This window comes from Urocitellus parryii, chromosome 1 (genome assembly GCF_045843805.1).
Source record: "Urocitellus parryii isolate mUroPar1 chromosome 1, mUroPar1.hap1, whole genome shotgun sequence".
NCBI lineage: Eukaryota > Metazoa > Chordata > Mammalia > Rodentia > Sciuridae > Urocitellus > Urocitellus parryii.
Genome location: NC_135531.1, coordinates 226,777,846 through 226,796,384, shown reverse-complemented (window position 1 = coordinate 226,796,384; position 18,539 = coordinate 226,777,846). Strand labels below are relative to the sequence as shown.

Here is an 18,539-nt window from a genome sequence, read left to right as displayed (position 1 = left end):
ATTCCCAACATTTACTATTTTTTTCCCAACATTTACTATTTACAGAACGAACTGGAAAGTAATATGAAATAATGTAGCATACAGGATATCCTGAAATTTTGAATTATTAAGATCTTCACGTTTGTGTAATATGTTTTTCCTCTCTCTCTCTCTCCTTTTTTTTTTTTTAGAGTCTATACTTTGGTTACATAACACCTTTTGTTTTCATTCCTGATTTGGGCTTTTAATTTTACATACATTGACTTTACAATAATGAAAATAAAGACCTTTTACTTGAAATCTTATGGTGATTTTTCTCCCTCCTCTTCCCCCTTTCTCTCTCCCCTCACCTCCTACTTATTGATTTTCTCTAGATAACATTGTTTTCTTTAGTTCTCTCACTTTTTATCCTGTCTTTTTGTCTCCTCTCAATATCCTAGTGCAATTCTTCTCAATATTTGAAATACAGCAATTCCCTTTTACCTGGTTCCCTATTTCTGGTCTTTTAAAAATGTTGCTTTCTGTTTATTACTAATATAAGAACCGTTGTTGGCTCCCTAGTGACTAGCAGATGAGATCCAGACTTAACACTGATATCTGGACTCCCTGTCCTGCACCCATACCTGATGTAATGAATGTTTATCTTTTACTTCTCTCCAATACAATTTCTCACTATGACCAATGAGTTTTGTTTATTTCATACTTTTATTTCTTATCCAGTGCTTTTCCCTGTTACTTGTCATGTCCTTTAACTTATTTACCTATACTAACATTTTTTCATTTTTAAAGACTTTGCTGATTACCTATTATTAATTATATTTAAGGTCCTTGCTAGTGAGTGTTGCTCTCCCTTTTTAATAGGTTAGTTTGTTTTCCCAACTAGATTATATGTTATTAAGACCAAAAATCCTATTGTTTTGATCTTTGTTTTTAGTTCTTATAGACTTAGCACACTGATGGATGTACAAGGGAGCTTTCTTCATTGAGGAAACTTACATTTAGCAAGGCATTGCTTAGTTAATATTAATTAAGTGGTTTGTATATGTGTTGAGAGCCTGGAAGTTAATATACCAAATAATTCTTTATCTCTGCATTTTATAGTGGTATAGAGTATAGAAAAAACACAAGTCATATAGATCCATCTTGACCCCATATCCTCTTATTCACCACAAAAACTCTAAACATGCTATTTGGCATATTAAAGTTTCTGTGACAGATGGTTTATAAAATATTGCTGTAAAGCTTATACTTATACAGCAAGAAAAGATATACCAGGTGTTTTACAATGTACTTTAGTTGTCCAGCCAAGGATGTTTTCTTTGAAAACTGAATACAACCTAAATGTATGAACTGATACACAGCAATTCGTTTTCTGAAGACCTGGATTTCAAAATATATTTTTATTTCTGATTATATAAATAAAACTGTGAAGGACTTTATGGAATAAAACAGGCTTTTATGAATTGAGTAAACCAATCAATTTTCAGTCCATTTGTAATCACTGAAAATAGCTAATTCATCATTTAACTCACAACTTTAGTATAAATATTGATACTTTGCATTTTTTCACTTCGTGAATAGTCTTATATTAGAAATCATTTATATAACTAAAAAGTCTTTTGGTTTCATTTTATTGTTGCCTCAAAATATACTGGAAACACAGAAGAATTCTATGGAAATTTTCTTAGAATGTAAAAGGGGTAAGAGAAGAGAGTTAAGAGACATCAACATTTATGTGGAAATACAGCAAGAAAAGAAATGACCTAGGGACTGGGATTGTAACTCAGTGGTAGAGTGCTTGCTAAGCATTCCTGAATCCCTGGGCTCAACCTTAGTATCACAAAAATAGAAAAAAGAATGACCCCAAAAGAAATGGCTAGAGAAAATAGCAGAAAATCAGGAGAATATGGTTTAAAAGGAGCAATGAAAGAGACTTTCAAAGCTCTGAAGTTAGATGCTACCGAACAGTCACTTCCTAAAGAATAGCTGTTTGATTTAGCATTATGAGGCTAAATCAGTGGGGTCCTTTCTGACATTGATTTCTGGTAGCGATGTAGAGGCAAATGCCAGACTACAGTGGGTTGAGTTATAAATAGAAAATAAAGAAGTGGAGAGAGTATGCATAGACAGCTTTTCAGATAGTATGGCTCTGAACTGGAGGAAAGTAAACAGTTGTTGGAGTGGGACTTAATGTCCAGGGCAACTGACATAATCAATTTTATGCAGAATCTTAAGCTACTTGAATGTTCTTGGAAAAGTTTTAATGAAAATGGAGATGATGCAAATAGAGGAGAAAGAAGCGTAATAGATTGAGGTCTCAAGAAATACAAGAAACATTTCATTTACAGAGTAGCTTTTGTGGGAAGGAATAGGATCCAGAACAGAAATGGTAGAGAGATTGACCAGGGATAATAAATAGTGTTTTCCTTTTTACTGCTGGGAATAAGAAAAAGGTTGAGGAAAAACAGAAAGGAGATTTGGTTCTCTACAAATGACATGATTTTTCCTTATGAAGTGAGAAAGACTAGGTCATCTGCCAGGTAGCAGAGGAGAAGGGGAAAGCATAGGAAATGGGAGTGAAATCAAGATGGTTTGAAAAAAAGGACATACTTTGTTGTGAGAGGAAACATGATAGGATTCCTGGATAAGAACTCTTTGTGATAGAATATAATTTAAGCCTAGTTTATGGGTAATTTTCTAACAGTCATTTGAAAAATAAAGATTTACACTTGCTACTTGTGTTTTAAAATGAATGACTTGGGGGCTGGGGTTGTGACTCAGTGGCAGAGCACTTGCTTAGCATGTGTGAGGAACTGGGTTCAATTCTCAGAACCACATATAAATAAATAAAATCAATATTTTTTTTAAAGTAAATAGTTTTTAAATAAAAACAAAAGAATGATTTGTTTTTGTAAAAAAAAAAGTGTGTTCATTATAAAAAGTTAAAAGTGAGATACAACTATGACAAAGAAGTTTGACTAAACATAATATATATACTTCCAAAAGAATCACAGTCACTAACTCCTTCTCTGTTACCTACTTGGTTAAAATTGAGGATTATAATGAAGAAATTGCCATTTTAAGTCTGCTAATGCACTGTAAAAATATTGTTGAAAACATCACAATAGTCAGTCATTGGGCCCTATTTTTCATTCTGAATGTCATTGACGGCTATTATTTCTATAACTGACCAGGCTACTAATTTTGCTTAGATTGCCAGGAAGCTAATTTTTATTTGTTTGTTTGGTTGTATCATTTGTGTAAGATGCCTCAAATCATCACAATAAATAATATGCTTGGGGGGGGGTCCATTGTGCTTATTAGTAAAATATAATACACCTCATTATTTCTTACTAATTTTGTTTGTATGTATTTGACATTATATAAGGCGATAGTTATATACCAAAAGTACTCAAATATTATTTTAAATACTTACATTCTAATTGCAATAATATACTTATTATTACTGAATAATCCACATTAGGATACAAACAACTTCATTATTTTTAATTCTAGGAAGTTATATTCTAAAACCCTCTCTCTCTTCTCATTTTACTACTGAGCTACATTCCAGCCCTTTTTATTTTTTATTTTGAGACAGGGTCTTGCTAAGTTGCTGAGGCTGGTCTTGATCTTGTGATCCTCCTGCCTCAGCCTCCCAAGTTGCTGGGATTACAGGCATGTGCCACCATGCCTGGCTATTTTAAAACTCTTTGTAACCTGTCTTTAGAACATCCAAGTCTTTGGTATCTAAGAATGAACTATATTTACTGTTTGTCTTACCAAACTCAAGGAAACTCTTATAATTTCTATGATACCTCTCTTGAAAGTAAAGATACTTTATGTTAGAAAATATATTGTTTGGGGAGTATAATCAAATTGGTAATTTTAATAAAATTAATTTGTTTATAAATGTGTTTATTGTTTTGTGGATATATCATTGCTTTCTGTTTATAATATTTCTTCGTATTTGTTCATTTTTTTGTGATACTGTTCTTTATCTGGTAATTTGAGTAAATCCCAGTTGAATTATGTTGCCACATTATGTCTTCAAAAGGGCATAAAGTCAGTACACATGCTTCAGTAATATCTGGTTGTTTTACCCTTATGTTTCCAGTTGGCAATTTGAAATTATGGCTTCAACTGCACTTTAAATATGTGATAATAGCATGTGTTTCTAATAAGGGCCAGCACCATTTTGTTCAGATAGTGTGAATGGTTGTCACTCATATATGACAAATGCACCTTCATCTGCTTCTTTGATAGCCCCCTAAAAACCATACCCTCAAATCAGGCCGATGAAATTAGCTGCTGTGTAAATTGTGTGTCTGAGTGGTTCATTATCTAATCACCGTCAGAACCACAGTGATAAAGTAGATTGAAGCAGGGAAGAGGTCTGCCAGATGATTTCAGCCGCCCCCACCCCCCCAAATCTGGTTTCCCTTGGAAACCCTAATAGTGTGGTTTAGAACTTCAGTCTTTCATGCCTGGAATTCAGTACCTTTAATGTACCAAACTTGGAAATGCCAGTAGTTCTGGAACATAATTTTTTTCTGTAAGGACTATACTTTTACTTATTTATTTCAGTCAGTTTTTGAAATGTTGAGGCTCTTGAACTGTTTTGCTGTCAGTGCTATTACTAAATGGGAAAAAAAATATTTTGTCCTACTTGGATACAATTCAGAATAATTTATTCACTAAACCTATTTGCTCACATCTAAAAATCTTCCACTCTGCTCTCTTTAATCATAATGACCTTCTGTATTTGTTTATTAAATTGCTTCCCTTTAATTCATTTTAGGTGCTTTTGAAGATGATGATATCACGCATGTTGAAGGAAGTGTAGATCCCATTCGAGATATAGAAATAATACATGAAGAGCTTCAGCTTAAAGATGAGGAAATGATTGGGCCCATTATAGATAAACTAGAAAAGGTGGCTGTGAGAGGAGGAGATAAAAAACTAAAACCTGAATATGTAAGTAAAAATTTACAGCTTCTTTAGAAACTTAAATTTTTTCTTAATTTAAAAAAATAACAAAAATAAAGCACATAAAACATCTAATTGTTATAGGGTTTTAGAATGCAAGAGTTATTACTGATAAAAATTTTTTTGAGAAACTTCATTTTTTTTGAGCAACCAAGGGTCATGATGATAGTCTATATAATGTGTTCTTGGCAAGCCATAGTTAGTAATATGGAGTGTTTATGTGGTTACAATGCAGACCTTTGAATTTTAGTGTTTGATGAAGTATGATTTTATGATGAAAAACACCAAATTTAAATAAATGACTGAGGTTATGAATTTCTTGGATTTTAATTAGTGATTTACAGAAAGAATTGGTCTTCCATAGGGATTGCCTGAATGAGTGCATCCTTTAAGTAGACATGATTTTTATATTTTATGGAATGAAAACATGCATCATTGTCATTACTTTTCAGATATGTTTTCTAGCATATTATTAGTAACATTGTAATAAATGTTTTAAATCAGTTTTGAGGTTTTTAATTTTAATATGATTGAATTCTTTTACATTTAAAAAGCCATGCTGGGCTGGGGTATAGCTCAGTGGCAGAGCACTTTCCTAGCATGCATGAGTCACTGGGTTCGATCCTCAGCACCACATTAAAATAAATAAAATAAAGGCATTCTGTCCATCTACAACAACAACAACAACCAAAAAAAAATTATTTTTTTTAAAAAAGGCCATGCCTTAGGTGTCCATTTTCTTATTTATTAATATCTTCTAAAAATCATTGTTACTTTTAAATGCATCTTTGTCATGGGATGATATTTCTTTCTAATTTTTCTATATTAAGTTTAATATATACATTTGTTTTAATTTTCTTATTTTTAGAAACTGTGATTTTCCCATCTTTCCCCTTCCTCATTTATTTTTAATAAATTTGCAAAACTTCAGTATTAAGGAAGAAATCAATTACAGAATTAATTCTAAATTTGGGCACACTAATGGTCAATAACTGGTGGTTAAAAAAACACTTGGATTTGGGATAAAGAAACCTGTGTTGTACTGTTGTTTTCCTTGGTATTGAGCAAGCCCAAATTGCTTTACTTCTTTTAACTTTTAAAATCATCTATTTCCTCTTTGTATAGAATGGAAAATGGAGAGATTTGTCTGAAGAAATTGTACAAGGTTTAGAAGGGCAAGGGGTATTACAAGTTTGAGTAAACATTCCTGGGACTGAGATGTAGCTGAATGGTAACATACTTAGCTAATATGCATAAGGCCCTGTATTAGATACCCTGCACCACCAAAACAAAACAAAACAAAATCTTATACACGCACAGATCAATATACACACACCTTCCTTTCAAAAAAAGGGAAAATTTATGGGAAAGATGTTGGCATTGAAAGTAATTCATTTGTTCCAACCAGCATGGTTGTAATCAAAGTAAGTCCTTTTTGTGGTCACCCTTTTGTTCCTTGAAACTACCTGATATCCATAGATCTTTCAGAAATGTTAACTAACTTAAAAGTAACTTTGCCAGTTTTTGTTTTATTTAAATGGGAGAAAAGGGCATCAGACTCTTCTGATATTCTTAGGCTACCATTTTCTGATTTTTCTATCGAAGAAAGCTAGAATGTGTTATTGCTTGTAACAACATTTCCTTCTCATTTTTAACTATTTTCCTCAAATTCACATACAACATTTGTAAAGCACCTCTTGAACTTATGTTTACAGGAAAGTTGAAACACCTTTTCCTTAATCATTTTCCCTTTCAATATCAAGCTCTTTTGGATGGATAGAAAACATAGCCTAATTTTTCCAAGAAGTGTTGTTATTCTACCTTTTGTTTTTCCTTATTATTAGGTTGAGTTGCTTGAAAACAAATTGTAATTCAGTGTTTTTCAACCTTTTTGTTATTATTACCACTGTTAGGGAAAAAATTGAATTTAAATTAATTAGTTTAATTCCTCCCTAGTGAGAAAAGTTAAATACTAATAAGTATTTAATCCTAATAAGTAGGATTTTGTCAAATAGGGTTGAGTTTTTGAGAACCATATATATGTCCCCTGACACCAAGAACCAATTTTTTCCCTTCCTGGAAAGGTATTAACTCCCATTGAGAATGCATACTATATAGCAAATTCAATATTTATACATACAGTAAAAACAAATGGCTTATAAAATTTTCTTTTAGATTTTTTAAAAAATAGAATTTTATTTATGTGTAATTCAATTTGAAGAGAAGATTAACATTTACAAAGATCAAGTTTTCAACCAGATCAGGCTAGCTATAGAGCCAACGTTTTGTTCTGCCTTTTTTATTTAACATTTTCTTTTTAAATTATAAAATATAACATACAAAAACATACACTAATAGCATATTTATCATTTAACATGCAGTTGTAAACGAATACTAGTTAAAAAAAAAACTCCTTACATATCAGGAAATAAGAGTACCCCCACATTTCCCCATCACTAACCAATGTTCTGATTTTTATAGTAATACTATTTTTACTTTTTAAATATCACCAGATGGTACATATACCATCTAAAATAGTATGAATGAGTTTTGCCTGATGTTGAAATCAATATGAATTGTAATGTATATATTTGTGTATGTATATATTTGTGTGTTTGGTATGTATCTAGAAGTCAGTCAGTAGTGTATATATCATCAACTGTTTTGGATAGCACTATTTTCATAGCATAAGAGAATTTATCCTGTTGTCAACACTTTGTATTGTCAGATTTTTTGTTTTGCAATTTGATAGTTATGGTATTTGTGATTCAGATTTGCAGCTCCCTAACTATTTAAGGTTGAACTCCTGTGAAAATGTTTATTGGACCTTTGAGGACATCTACTTTGTTAAAGTATTTGTTCTAACTGTTTTGCTCATTATTCTATTGAACTAATGTCTTTTTCTCATTAATTTTTTGAAAATTACTTATATATTCTGGACAGTAGGCCTTTGTTGTAAGCGGATTGCAATTATTTTCTGCTCTTTGGCTTTTCTTTTTTTCTTTTTATGGTATTTTTTGATGAACAGGTCTTAATTTAAAGGTTAGTGTTTTCTGTCTTAAGAAATCTTTCCTACCTTAAGGTCAACAAGATAATTTCCTGGGGCTGGGGATGTGGCTCAAGCGGTAGCGCGCTCGCCTGGCATGCGTGCGGCCCGGGTTGGATCCTCAGCACCACATACCAACAAAGATGTTGTGTCCGCCGAGAACTAAAAAAAATAAATAAATAAATATTAAAAATTCTCTCTCTCTCTCTCCCTCTCTCACTCTCTCTTAAAAAAAAAAAAAAAGATAATTTCCTATTTTGTCTTCTAAAATCTTCATTGTTTTGCTTCTCACCTGGAATTGATTTTGTTGTTGTTGATGATGCTGAGATAGTCATCCAATTTGATTTTTTGTTGTTGTTACTGTTGTTCCCATGTGGAAGGCCTGTTGTTCCAGGTCCATTTCTTAAAAAGACAGTCCTTTCTCTATTTCAGAGAAGTCTTTGTCATAAATCAAACAGTTAATAGTGTCTTACCTGTTAACATCTGTAGGTAGGCACTTTGACTCTATCTGCTGTACTTCTGTTACTTGATCTCTTCCTATAGCAGTGTATTGTTTTTATGTTAATTTATTTAGGGAAATTATTTCCTTCCAGTGGCCTCCAAAGAGAGAGTTAAAATCATATACATTGACTTTTGCTATTTGTGACCTATATTCATCAAACTGTAATTTTGTCTTTGGACTGAATGAAAGTGTTTTGAGATTTCTGTTTGAATTTGGAAAAGTAATGTTGTAAGAGATGTGAAGCTTATGCAGACATGAGAAGGCATAAATATAAGGACCATTTCTACCTTCACTAACTTGAAATATGGTAGAGACCATGTAATTTATAAATAAAGATTAAGAAGAAATTCTTGTTAGGCTTGGTGGCATACACCTGTAATCCCAGCAACTCTGGAGTCCTAGGCAGGAAGATTGCAACTTGAAGGCCAGCCTGAACAACTTGGCAAGACCCTGTCTCAATAAAAAAAAAATGGAGCTGACAATGTCGCTCAGTGGCAGAGCACTCCTGGATTCAGTCCGTGGTGTTCACACACACACACACACACAAAAAAAAAAAAACAACCCCAGAAGAAATTTCTGATGAGTGTTCTTAGGAGCGTGCCAGTTTGAGACACAGAGCCAATGAACACACATAACTCATTTAATCTAGTCTGTATATCTTAGGTTGGATTTCCTCAGAAGCAGACCTTGAGGGAAGGATTAGAGTACAAATGGTTTCTTTGGGAGAGGTATATATCAGGTATATTTACTGAGATAGTAAACAAAACAATATAAAGTATGTAAATGAGCAGGTTGCCACAGTGGATAGCTAGGACTCAGTCCTGCTGAAGACCTCTGGAAACAGTGTAGATATCTGTGGGTAAGCATTTTGACTTGTAATTTTCTACTGAAAGGACAAGGAAGCTAACATGATTATCAACCAATTTCCATCAGTTACTGGTTATGGGCTACTTTTAGAAGAGTGCTAATTCCCTGCAGCTTGATATCTATGTTATCAGAGCACAGTGCTTAGGCAAAGTTAAAGATATTTGCCTTATAAAGCCATTAGCATGTACAGGACTTTTGAGGGCATAGAGATGGGGGCAGAAGGCATTAATAGTCCGTGTTCCTCATCTCTTTACCCAGTGTACATTTATATTTTTTGTCACAATCATTCTACTTATTTTTAGTTGTTCATTTGTTTTACAAATTTAATTTGCTGGTGTTATATATTTTTTCTTTCTTTGGATTTATCTTTAGTTTTCTCTGTAGAAAGAAGGCACCTATATGATTATGATATCAACTACTTGTTATAGGGGAGTTTCTTTTTTATTTTTTTTATTATTTTTTTTTATAAAGATCCATTGACATCTTTTTTTTTTTAAGAGAGAGACAATTTTAATATTTATTTTTTAGTTATTGGCGGACACAACACCTTTCTTTGTATGTGGTGCTGAGGATCGAACCCGGGCCGCATGCATGCCAGGCTAGCGTGCTACCGCCTGAGCCACATCCCCAGCCCTGGAGTTTCTTTTTTAAAAAAAGTTTCCTATGTTCTTCATAATATGGTCTGAATGTATATGTGATAGATATAAAAGGGAAAGTTATGAGAAAGGTAGGTAGGTCATTTTGTTCACTAGGTATTTACCTGATTATTCTTTAATATTGCTGATCCCCTCTCCCTGTTCATTTAATTGGGTCTCCTTTATTTTCTGAATGATCTTTTAGAAATTAAACATTCAAACCTCTTACTGTGAAATTTCCAATTTCCAGATTTAAATGTCATTTATATTTTTGTTAATAAGCAGGAAAAAACTTCAATTAGATATCCTGTAGAAAAAAATAAGCCTACTTTTAAATGTTAAAACAGAATCTTTCCTAAGGGTAAAGTAGATCTAGTCTGACATAGATGACATCTTTAGTAGTGGGTTTGCTGTCTCAAGTAAAACTGAAACACTGTAGGAAAGTAGGACTGGGACAAGCATTTCATTTTGGTATCCACCAAGTAAGCGTATTAGTTTCCTAGGGCTGCCATAACAAATGCCAACAGTGGATGACTTGCAAAATGAAAGAAATTAATATTTTGCAATTCAGTAGGATTAAAAGTCTGAAATGAAGGTGCTGGCAGGGCCCCTGATACTTACCTGTAGGGTTGAAATCCTTCCTTGCCTTTGGCTTCTACTGGCCCCAAGTGTTCTAAGCCTGTTATGACATAACTCTAGTCTCTACCTTAGTCTTCACATGGCCACCTACTCTCTGTGTCTCTACTGAAATTTCCCTCTTCCTGGAAAGACGTTAGTCATACTGGATCAAGAACCCATTCTATGACCTCATCTTATTTGATTCTCAAATAAGATCACATTCTGTATACTGGGGATTAGGATTTCAACATATCCTTTTGGGGGTCATAATTCACCCCATAAAACCAAAGCATTAAGATAAGGTTTAATCTTAAATCTATTTAAGAAAGACAATGTTGGAAAATGAGGGCTAGGGATATATCTCAGTGGTAGAGCGATTGCTTAACATGCATGAAGCCCTGGGTTTAATCCCCAGCACTGCCACTAAAATTCATCACCTGTGTTATCGTTTTTTCCCTGACTTTTGCTTACTTAGAATTAGTTATTTATAACGTCATGCCTACTCTGCTCTGTATTTTTTCAATGTATCCTTTCACCTTAAGTCTCCAAATTTATTCTCTGGGTATTTCCTAATTCAGATTCCTGAAGTCAAGCATCACCTTGCCTCAGTGAATTCCCATTTTGGCAGAACTTTTGCAGGAGACAACTAAATAGAGTCAAGTGTCTACTAGTTCTGACTAGGAGACTGTCTTTGTTAGAACTGTCCTCTCAGCAGAAGCTGTGAACTGAGTCATGTTCCTTTGGGAAAGGATTGGGAGCCACATGCCATATTGAACAATGTGTTTAGTATTCTTTATAAAAAGGAATGAGACTTGAGCTTTGTAGGTCCTCAGTGTTCTCTGTTATTTATTTGAGGATAGTAGTTAGGAAGTACAAAGCTGTTCCAGGATAATACAGAAGTACATATTGTGTTGGAGCATTATAACTAATATTATACTCATTTGAGACCAGACTACTTTAGAATCAACAACTTATATATACCCTGAGAGGAAAGGAACAAACTCATGTAAGAACTGATATTACAGTGCATGGGAACATTTCCCCAGATATTCTTACCTGTCCACTTTCTCTTTTTCCACAAGAGAGAGAAAAGGTAAGCCTTACAGAAAAGAGGTATTTGCAGCATTGACAAAGAACTTTTCTTCAGAGTATGCAAGGAATTCCTACCAATAAATAAGAAAAAGACAGCAAAATGAAACAAATTCCCTGTTAGTCACTACAGAAATTCAGACCATGGTGAGATACCATGTACTTACATAAGTTGAAAGACTGATAATACCAAGTGTTGGAAAGACTGAAACAAATGGAATTTGCATCCAGGACTGATAGAAGTAAAATCAGTACATCTGCTTTTGAAAACTGGCTAGCAATATATATTAAGTTTACATGAATATGTGATCTATGACTGAGCAATTCCAGTCTTGTGTATATACTCAAGGGAAATGGGTGCAAGGATTTACCAGAATGTATGTGTAAGAATGTTTACAGAAGCTTTATTCTAAATAGTGTAAAAATATAATTTGGCTGCTCATCAGCAATAGAGTGGATACATTGGAATCTTCCTATAGTGATACTATACAGCAGAGAAAAACACTAGAGCTACAGGTTAACAACATGGATTAATTTCTCAAGCAATATTGAGCTAAAGAAGCCAGACACAAAATATTACTTATATTGTATGAGTCCAGTTTTAAATATTTCAGTAACAAATTAATTAGTTATGCAAAGAAACCAGGATAGTGATTATCTCTAGAGAAAAGTGAACCATTTGACTACCCTGCTAGTAATGTTCTATTTGTTGGTCAGGGTTGTAATTATAGGGATGTGTTTATTCCATGATAGTTTGTTGAGCTATATCCTACATTTTACTGATTGTATGTTATACTAAATATTTCCTCCTCTTAAGCCTTATCTATAGACCATTGGTTATCTTCTTCTGTACCAATTGTGTGTCAGTTTGGACTTTTATTTTCCTACTTTGATTTTGTTTAACAGAAGTGCTCTCATTTTAACATAGTCCAATTTAAAAATAATCTTCATTATTATTATTGCTTTTGTGTTCCTTTAAAAAACATTTATCAATAAGAAAGATAGTAGAGTGAATCAGGCATAATTTTCCTATGTTTATATATGAACACACCACCAGTGAAACTCCACATCATGTACAACCATAAGAATGGGATCTTATTTAGAATAAGTTATACTCCATGTATACATAATGTGTCAAAATACACTATACTGTCATGTATATATAAAAAGAAAAGACAAACAAGCATAGTTACACTTCCAAACTGTGTCAGAGAAAAAAAATAATAAAATCGTCAAATCCAAGGTCATAAAGACAGTCTATGTTACCTTGCAGATGTTTTATTCTGAAACAGCTTTACTTTTTATTCTATAAAAACTTTACATTTTGTATATAGTAGAAGGTGAGTAAGGATTCTTTTTCTTCCCCATAAGGATATTCATTGACCCAATACTTGTTTATTTTGTTTTTTATTTTTTATTGGTGCATTAAAGTTGTATATAATGATGGGATAATACTATTTCTTGAGAATCACAACTCAAATAGTATATGTATGTTTCTGTCGGTTAGAGTATACAATAGAGGTCTGTTTTATGAGAGAAAGATTAATTTGAGTTTTCCTCAATTTGGTAATTAGAGGTAACTGGAGGAGTTGGAAGAAGCTGTATTAGTAGATTTCTGTTGAGACTAGTTTGAGCTGGAAGACTTTCCCCGATTATTTTGGTCTGAGTGCATCATTGCTGTCTGTGTTAAAGCCACGTAACCAGCACAAGTCATCTCATCGGGATATCATCATCAAATATTAGCGTCGCAGGTTTGGCTAGGCTAGAGAAATGTCAGACTTGGAAGTTATCATTATTATGGAATATGAGTCAACCTCCCTGATCAACTGTGCCATGTCTGTCCATTTAGCCATGGAATCTTAGGATTACAGATGGCAGGCAGAGACTAGCTGAAGTCCCTATTCTCCCACTCTGTGAATGTACCTTTATCCACCACCCCCCCATTCCAAAATGATGTTCATTGGTTAAAAAAAAGTTTAAACAATGTGGTATTTTTTAAAATGAAGGAAGAAGGGGAAACACTCTCTGGAATCTAACCTAGAGATTTCTGTAACTAATAATGTAGTGTGATATCTGTCCAGTTTCATTACATAGTCTACCTATTTATGTATTATATAGTTTCAAAACCATACATGGAATTACATTATACATTCTACCATAAATATTAATATTTACTTTGTACCTAGAACTGTGCCATGTCTGTCCATTTAGCCATGGAATTTTAGGATTACAGATGGCAGGCAGAGACTAGCTGAAGTCCCTCATACTCCCACTCTGTGAATGTACCTTTATCCTTGTGATTACCATGTGTTCAAGTTATTGTCCCAGTTTTTTTAAAAAATACTTTTAGTTGTAGGTATAAATAAAATAAAATAAAGGTATTGTTGGCACAATACCTTTATTTTATTTAGATTTATGTGGTGCTAATGAGTAATGTGCATATTGGAGAGTTGTGTATGTGCTGTAAAGGAGCATCCAAGAGAATATGTTGCCATTTTATAGACCATTGATATTTAATCTTTCTTTTTTAAAAAAAAATATATTTTTTTAATTTTTTAGTTGTAGTTGGACACAATACCTTTATTTTATTTTATTTATTTTTATGTGGTGCTGAGGATCGAACCCAGGGCCTCGAACATGCTAGGCAAGCACTCTACCGCCGAACCACAACCCCAGCCCGGTATTTAATCTTTCAGCAATAATGTCAACAATGCTAACTACTATATTTATTACCTGTGCTGAGAACTGTGCTAAACACTTTATGTGTATGATCTATTTTGATCTATACAACAAACCCCGAGAAGTAGATATCATCTGCATTTTATCAGTGGAGTAGGTCATGGACCTGGTAAATGGTAAACCTGTTGGATTTATTCTGACACTTAAACATTATGTTGTTACTTCTTGAATTAGTACACTCCTAAAACTTTAGTCTAACCCCAAAATTCAAATGACCAGGAATTTTTTGTTATGTGTCTCCATAATATATAGAACTTATTTTCAAAATGAGGAATTCGTTAGTTATCAAAACAGTTCAATTTAATTCTCTTACATCTATATTTCTATGTAAAATAGTAAATATGAAATCCCAAAGTAACCTTTAAATGAATTAAAGATTAAAGTGTTGTGTTTTTATTATGTTCTAATTTATATTTTATTATATTCTAAAAATGGGTAAAGTATGTATGTTTTCAGTTAATGAAATTCAGTTACCTGTAACCTTTTATTGTTCTAGCCATCATTTATATATTTGCTTTTATATACAAACACAAGGGGTAAAAAAAATTCAGTCAAGTAAGCATTACATCCAAACAAGTGCAAATGTAATTTATCTGCTTATGAGTTTTTCAGGTAGGGAATATAATGTCTTTTAACATTTTGCTAACATTAGAATTAATTTTTACTTTATATAAGAAAAGGACAAACAAATCATACCACATACGATCATTTATATGCAGTAATCTCGTGTGGTTGCAGTCTACTTCTGTTTTAGGTAAAAACCGACATCATTAGTAAATCTAAGGTGTCTTTTCTTGGTTGTTAAATATTTTAAGGGGATAATTGAGAGCACTTGGTGCCAAATATTTTATTTCCATCTTTTCAAAAACTAGGTTATAATTTGTAAATTTTTCTAAAAATATTTGAATGTGACTTTAAGGAATATACTATTTGAGAACTTTTAAGTATGAGTCAATCAAAATTGGGGTCTTCCTAATTTGTGGTATAATATGTTGGCATAAAAGAGAGGAGAAAAACAAAATAGAAGAAAACCTTGTGCCAAAATGCTATTGTGATAAGATATTTGAAGTAGTGATCTAGTTAATTTAAAGAGGTGTACTCAAATTCCTTCACTAGTGATTCTGTGCTTTTTGAAGCCCGTTAGTTTTGTAAAAGTGTTTACAGTTACAATAGTATTTTACACATTTTATATGATTAAAATTTAACTCCCTTATTTTTGGATTGACTTTCTTTTGTCTATTTTTAAAATTTTCTTTCTTTAATTGAAAAAACTGATGGAACCAAAAAAAGATGGTACCACTGTTTTCTCCTTCTTTTGTATAATCTTGTTGCGTGTCTCTACATAAGCTGTTCTGGCCACTCATCATAGTAACCAGCTGGGCCATTTCACCTGCTGGAGCCATTAAAGAGGACTCTCTCCCCCTAGATTAATCCCCTCCGACATTAGTTTTTTGCACTGACAACTGGAGCAGGCATTCAGAATTTGCAGGTGGCCAGTGTGACGCACATAATTGCCTACAATTTTAGGCAATGAATAAAAATGGTCTACATTACTTGTCAAAGGTTGTATATGCAATGCCAAGTGAGATCTATGGGAAGCCTTTTAGGGTTTAAAGAACAGTTAATAGCAAGGCTGCACAGGGCTTTTTTAATCATAATGCATTTGTAATATAGCACTTTGATCTTCTCCTTGTAGGAAATGGTGTTACATTAGCCACTTTTAAACATTTATGAGTGAAATTCAGTTATAGAAGAGTAAAAGTGATTATTCTTAAGCAGAACATGTTAGATTTCATTAAAAGTTTTCAGCTTGCCCCTTCCTTGTTAAAATCTGTGGGAAGTCCTTTTCCTGGAGGGTTTCAAATCAGGATCTAAGAATATGGGGGTTTTTCCTTATTTTTTCTATTGGTAACAGCAAGATTTGGAAGAAAAGTATACTAAATATTGAGATAATTTATATAAGTAGACATTTATGGGAGAATTATTGATTATGGTTGAGTAAAACACATTGATGGAAATCTGAGAAATCTATTAATAATAATTGTTACAATGCATTTTGAGAAATGCATATTTAAAACATATCCATAAATTATCTGTAACAGAAAAACAACAACAATAACAAAAAAGCCCCACATGACTCTCAAATGTGCTTCTTCTGGGAGAGCCAAGTTTGACCTTTCAGACCTGAGAGCCTTTTATTAACACCTGCCTGTAAGGAGAACCTTGCCACACGCAGCTTTTAGATTCAGAACCACAAAACTGATGAGGAAAGGCTTGAAGGGTTCAGTTTGTGTCACTTGCTGTTTGCCGTTTCCATTTCACAGATGATTAATCTTTCTGTGAAGAAAGGCCAGAGAAACAAAGCACATTGGGCTCTTCCTGCAGTTACTCCTTCTGAATGCACACTAGCTTGCTAACTAAAAGGCCTTTAGATTTCCAGCAGAGAGAGATGTTCTGAAAGTGAATGCAGCTGGTTGGAGGTCACCAGTGCAGGGCTCTTGCCATTGTGTAATGGAGGCTTTGGCAGGTTGGGGTGGGGGAGCGGCAAAAGAAGTGGGAAGGAGAAGGTGTGGGCAAAAATTAATTCAGAAGGAAAAAGATTTTGGTCAGTTGATTTAATATTTTGGAAGGAAGGGAGATCATCAATAATAGGCTCAATTTCATTTATTTTATTTTTTTAAGGAAAAAATATAATTTAGTCTCTTTCCAATATACCCTCTGCCCCCATTTCCTAATAGCATGTTTGTCTTGCATGTGGCATCACTAGGTAATGTAGAAATATTTTTAACTCTAATATTATGTCTATGATGTGATTGAGTTGTCTTGAAATTTTTCAGACTGTTACTAATTTTGCTAACATCTTCATTTTGTATATTAAAATTTAATGCCTTAATGTTTCAGTGGTGTTTTTTTAATGCAGTGCTGAAAATCATTATATGGTTTAATTCCCCTTTACTTAAAAATTTTTTATCCTTGAGGATTTGAAAACTTTTAATATTTAATATCTAAATGCTTAGTATTTATTTTATATTTGCTTTTTTCTCAATCATGTATAGGACATAATGTGCAAAGTCAAATCCTGGGTTATGGATCAAAAGAAACCTGTTCGATTCTATCATGATTGGAATGACAAAGAGGTAAGTTATAAATATGCTGTTACTGCCTTTGATTTCTTAGAGAGTAAATTAGAATTGTCATTATTTTATACTTATCATTATATGTAGTAAAACTTCTTATTTCTGTCAGTAATTGTTTATTCCTAGGCTTATTGATTTTTCCTTTTCCTCATCCCTCACCTTCCTCATTTCCTCATTTTCTCATTCTTGGTATTTCATAACAACTAATCTTTTGGAAACAAGAATAATAAAAATGAAAATGCCTACTTGTTTTAAAGAAGGTGTACTTATAAATTGTTCAGTGATTTGCTCATATTTACCCAACTTTTTCAAAGTGTTCTTTCTCTATCCCCAATTTTAGATTGAAGTGTTGAATAAACACTTATTTTTGACTTCAAAACCAATGGTCTACTTGGTTAATCTCTCTGAAAAAGACTACATTAGAAAGAAAAACAAATGGTAAGTTTTTCCTCTCCAGATATACTCAGATACTTATCTATGCACACACAGATACACATACATATAACACTGTGTTTAATTTTAATATTTTTTCCTTATGTAAAAGTTCAAAGTGGACATGAAAGCTTTGACTGGTGTTAAATTTAGAATTGAGTTTCCTAATTGACTTATACTGAGAGAACTTAAAAAAAACAAAACTGTTCGGCAATTTTGAATCATACATATTTATTTAGCAAATTTGAGTTCATTGGGCATTATTGTTTTTATCCATTGCAAAATGAAAATCAAAGGTTTTTGGAGCAATAAAACTTGAAGCTAGGAATTCCTACCTGTGTTGATATTTTAAGTGACTTTAAAATATCCTTTTGGTTTTGTAGCTGGACATAAATTTTAAAGTACAGATTGAATGCTTTAAAATAAACTCGGGGTGGGGGTAGGTACCATTCAAATACTTTAAAAATGTTCCAAGGTGAAAACTATGCATTAATGTATTGTCATTT

The 18,539-nt window shown here is 32.9% G+C and overlaps 1 protein-coding gene across 3 annotated transcripts in view; it reads left to right on the top strand.

Annotated features, from left to right (window-relative positions):
• The window catches only part of Ola1 (Obg like ATPase 1), a 139,556-nt gene that overhangs the window by 77,830 nt on the left and 43,187 nt on the right, over nt 1–18,539 (top strand). For all 3 annotated transcript variants that reach the window (XM_026389565.2, XM_077798852.1, XM_026389567.2), the window contains 3 exons: nt 4,781–4,956; nt 17,521–17,601; nt 17,942–18,039. In XM_026389565.2, the coding sequence (XP_026245350.2) occupies nt 4,781–4,956; nt 17,521–17,601; nt 17,942–18,039 (355 nt within the window). The remainder of the gene's footprint in view (nt 1–4,780; nt 4,957–17,520; nt 17,602–17,941; nt 18,040–18,539) is intronic.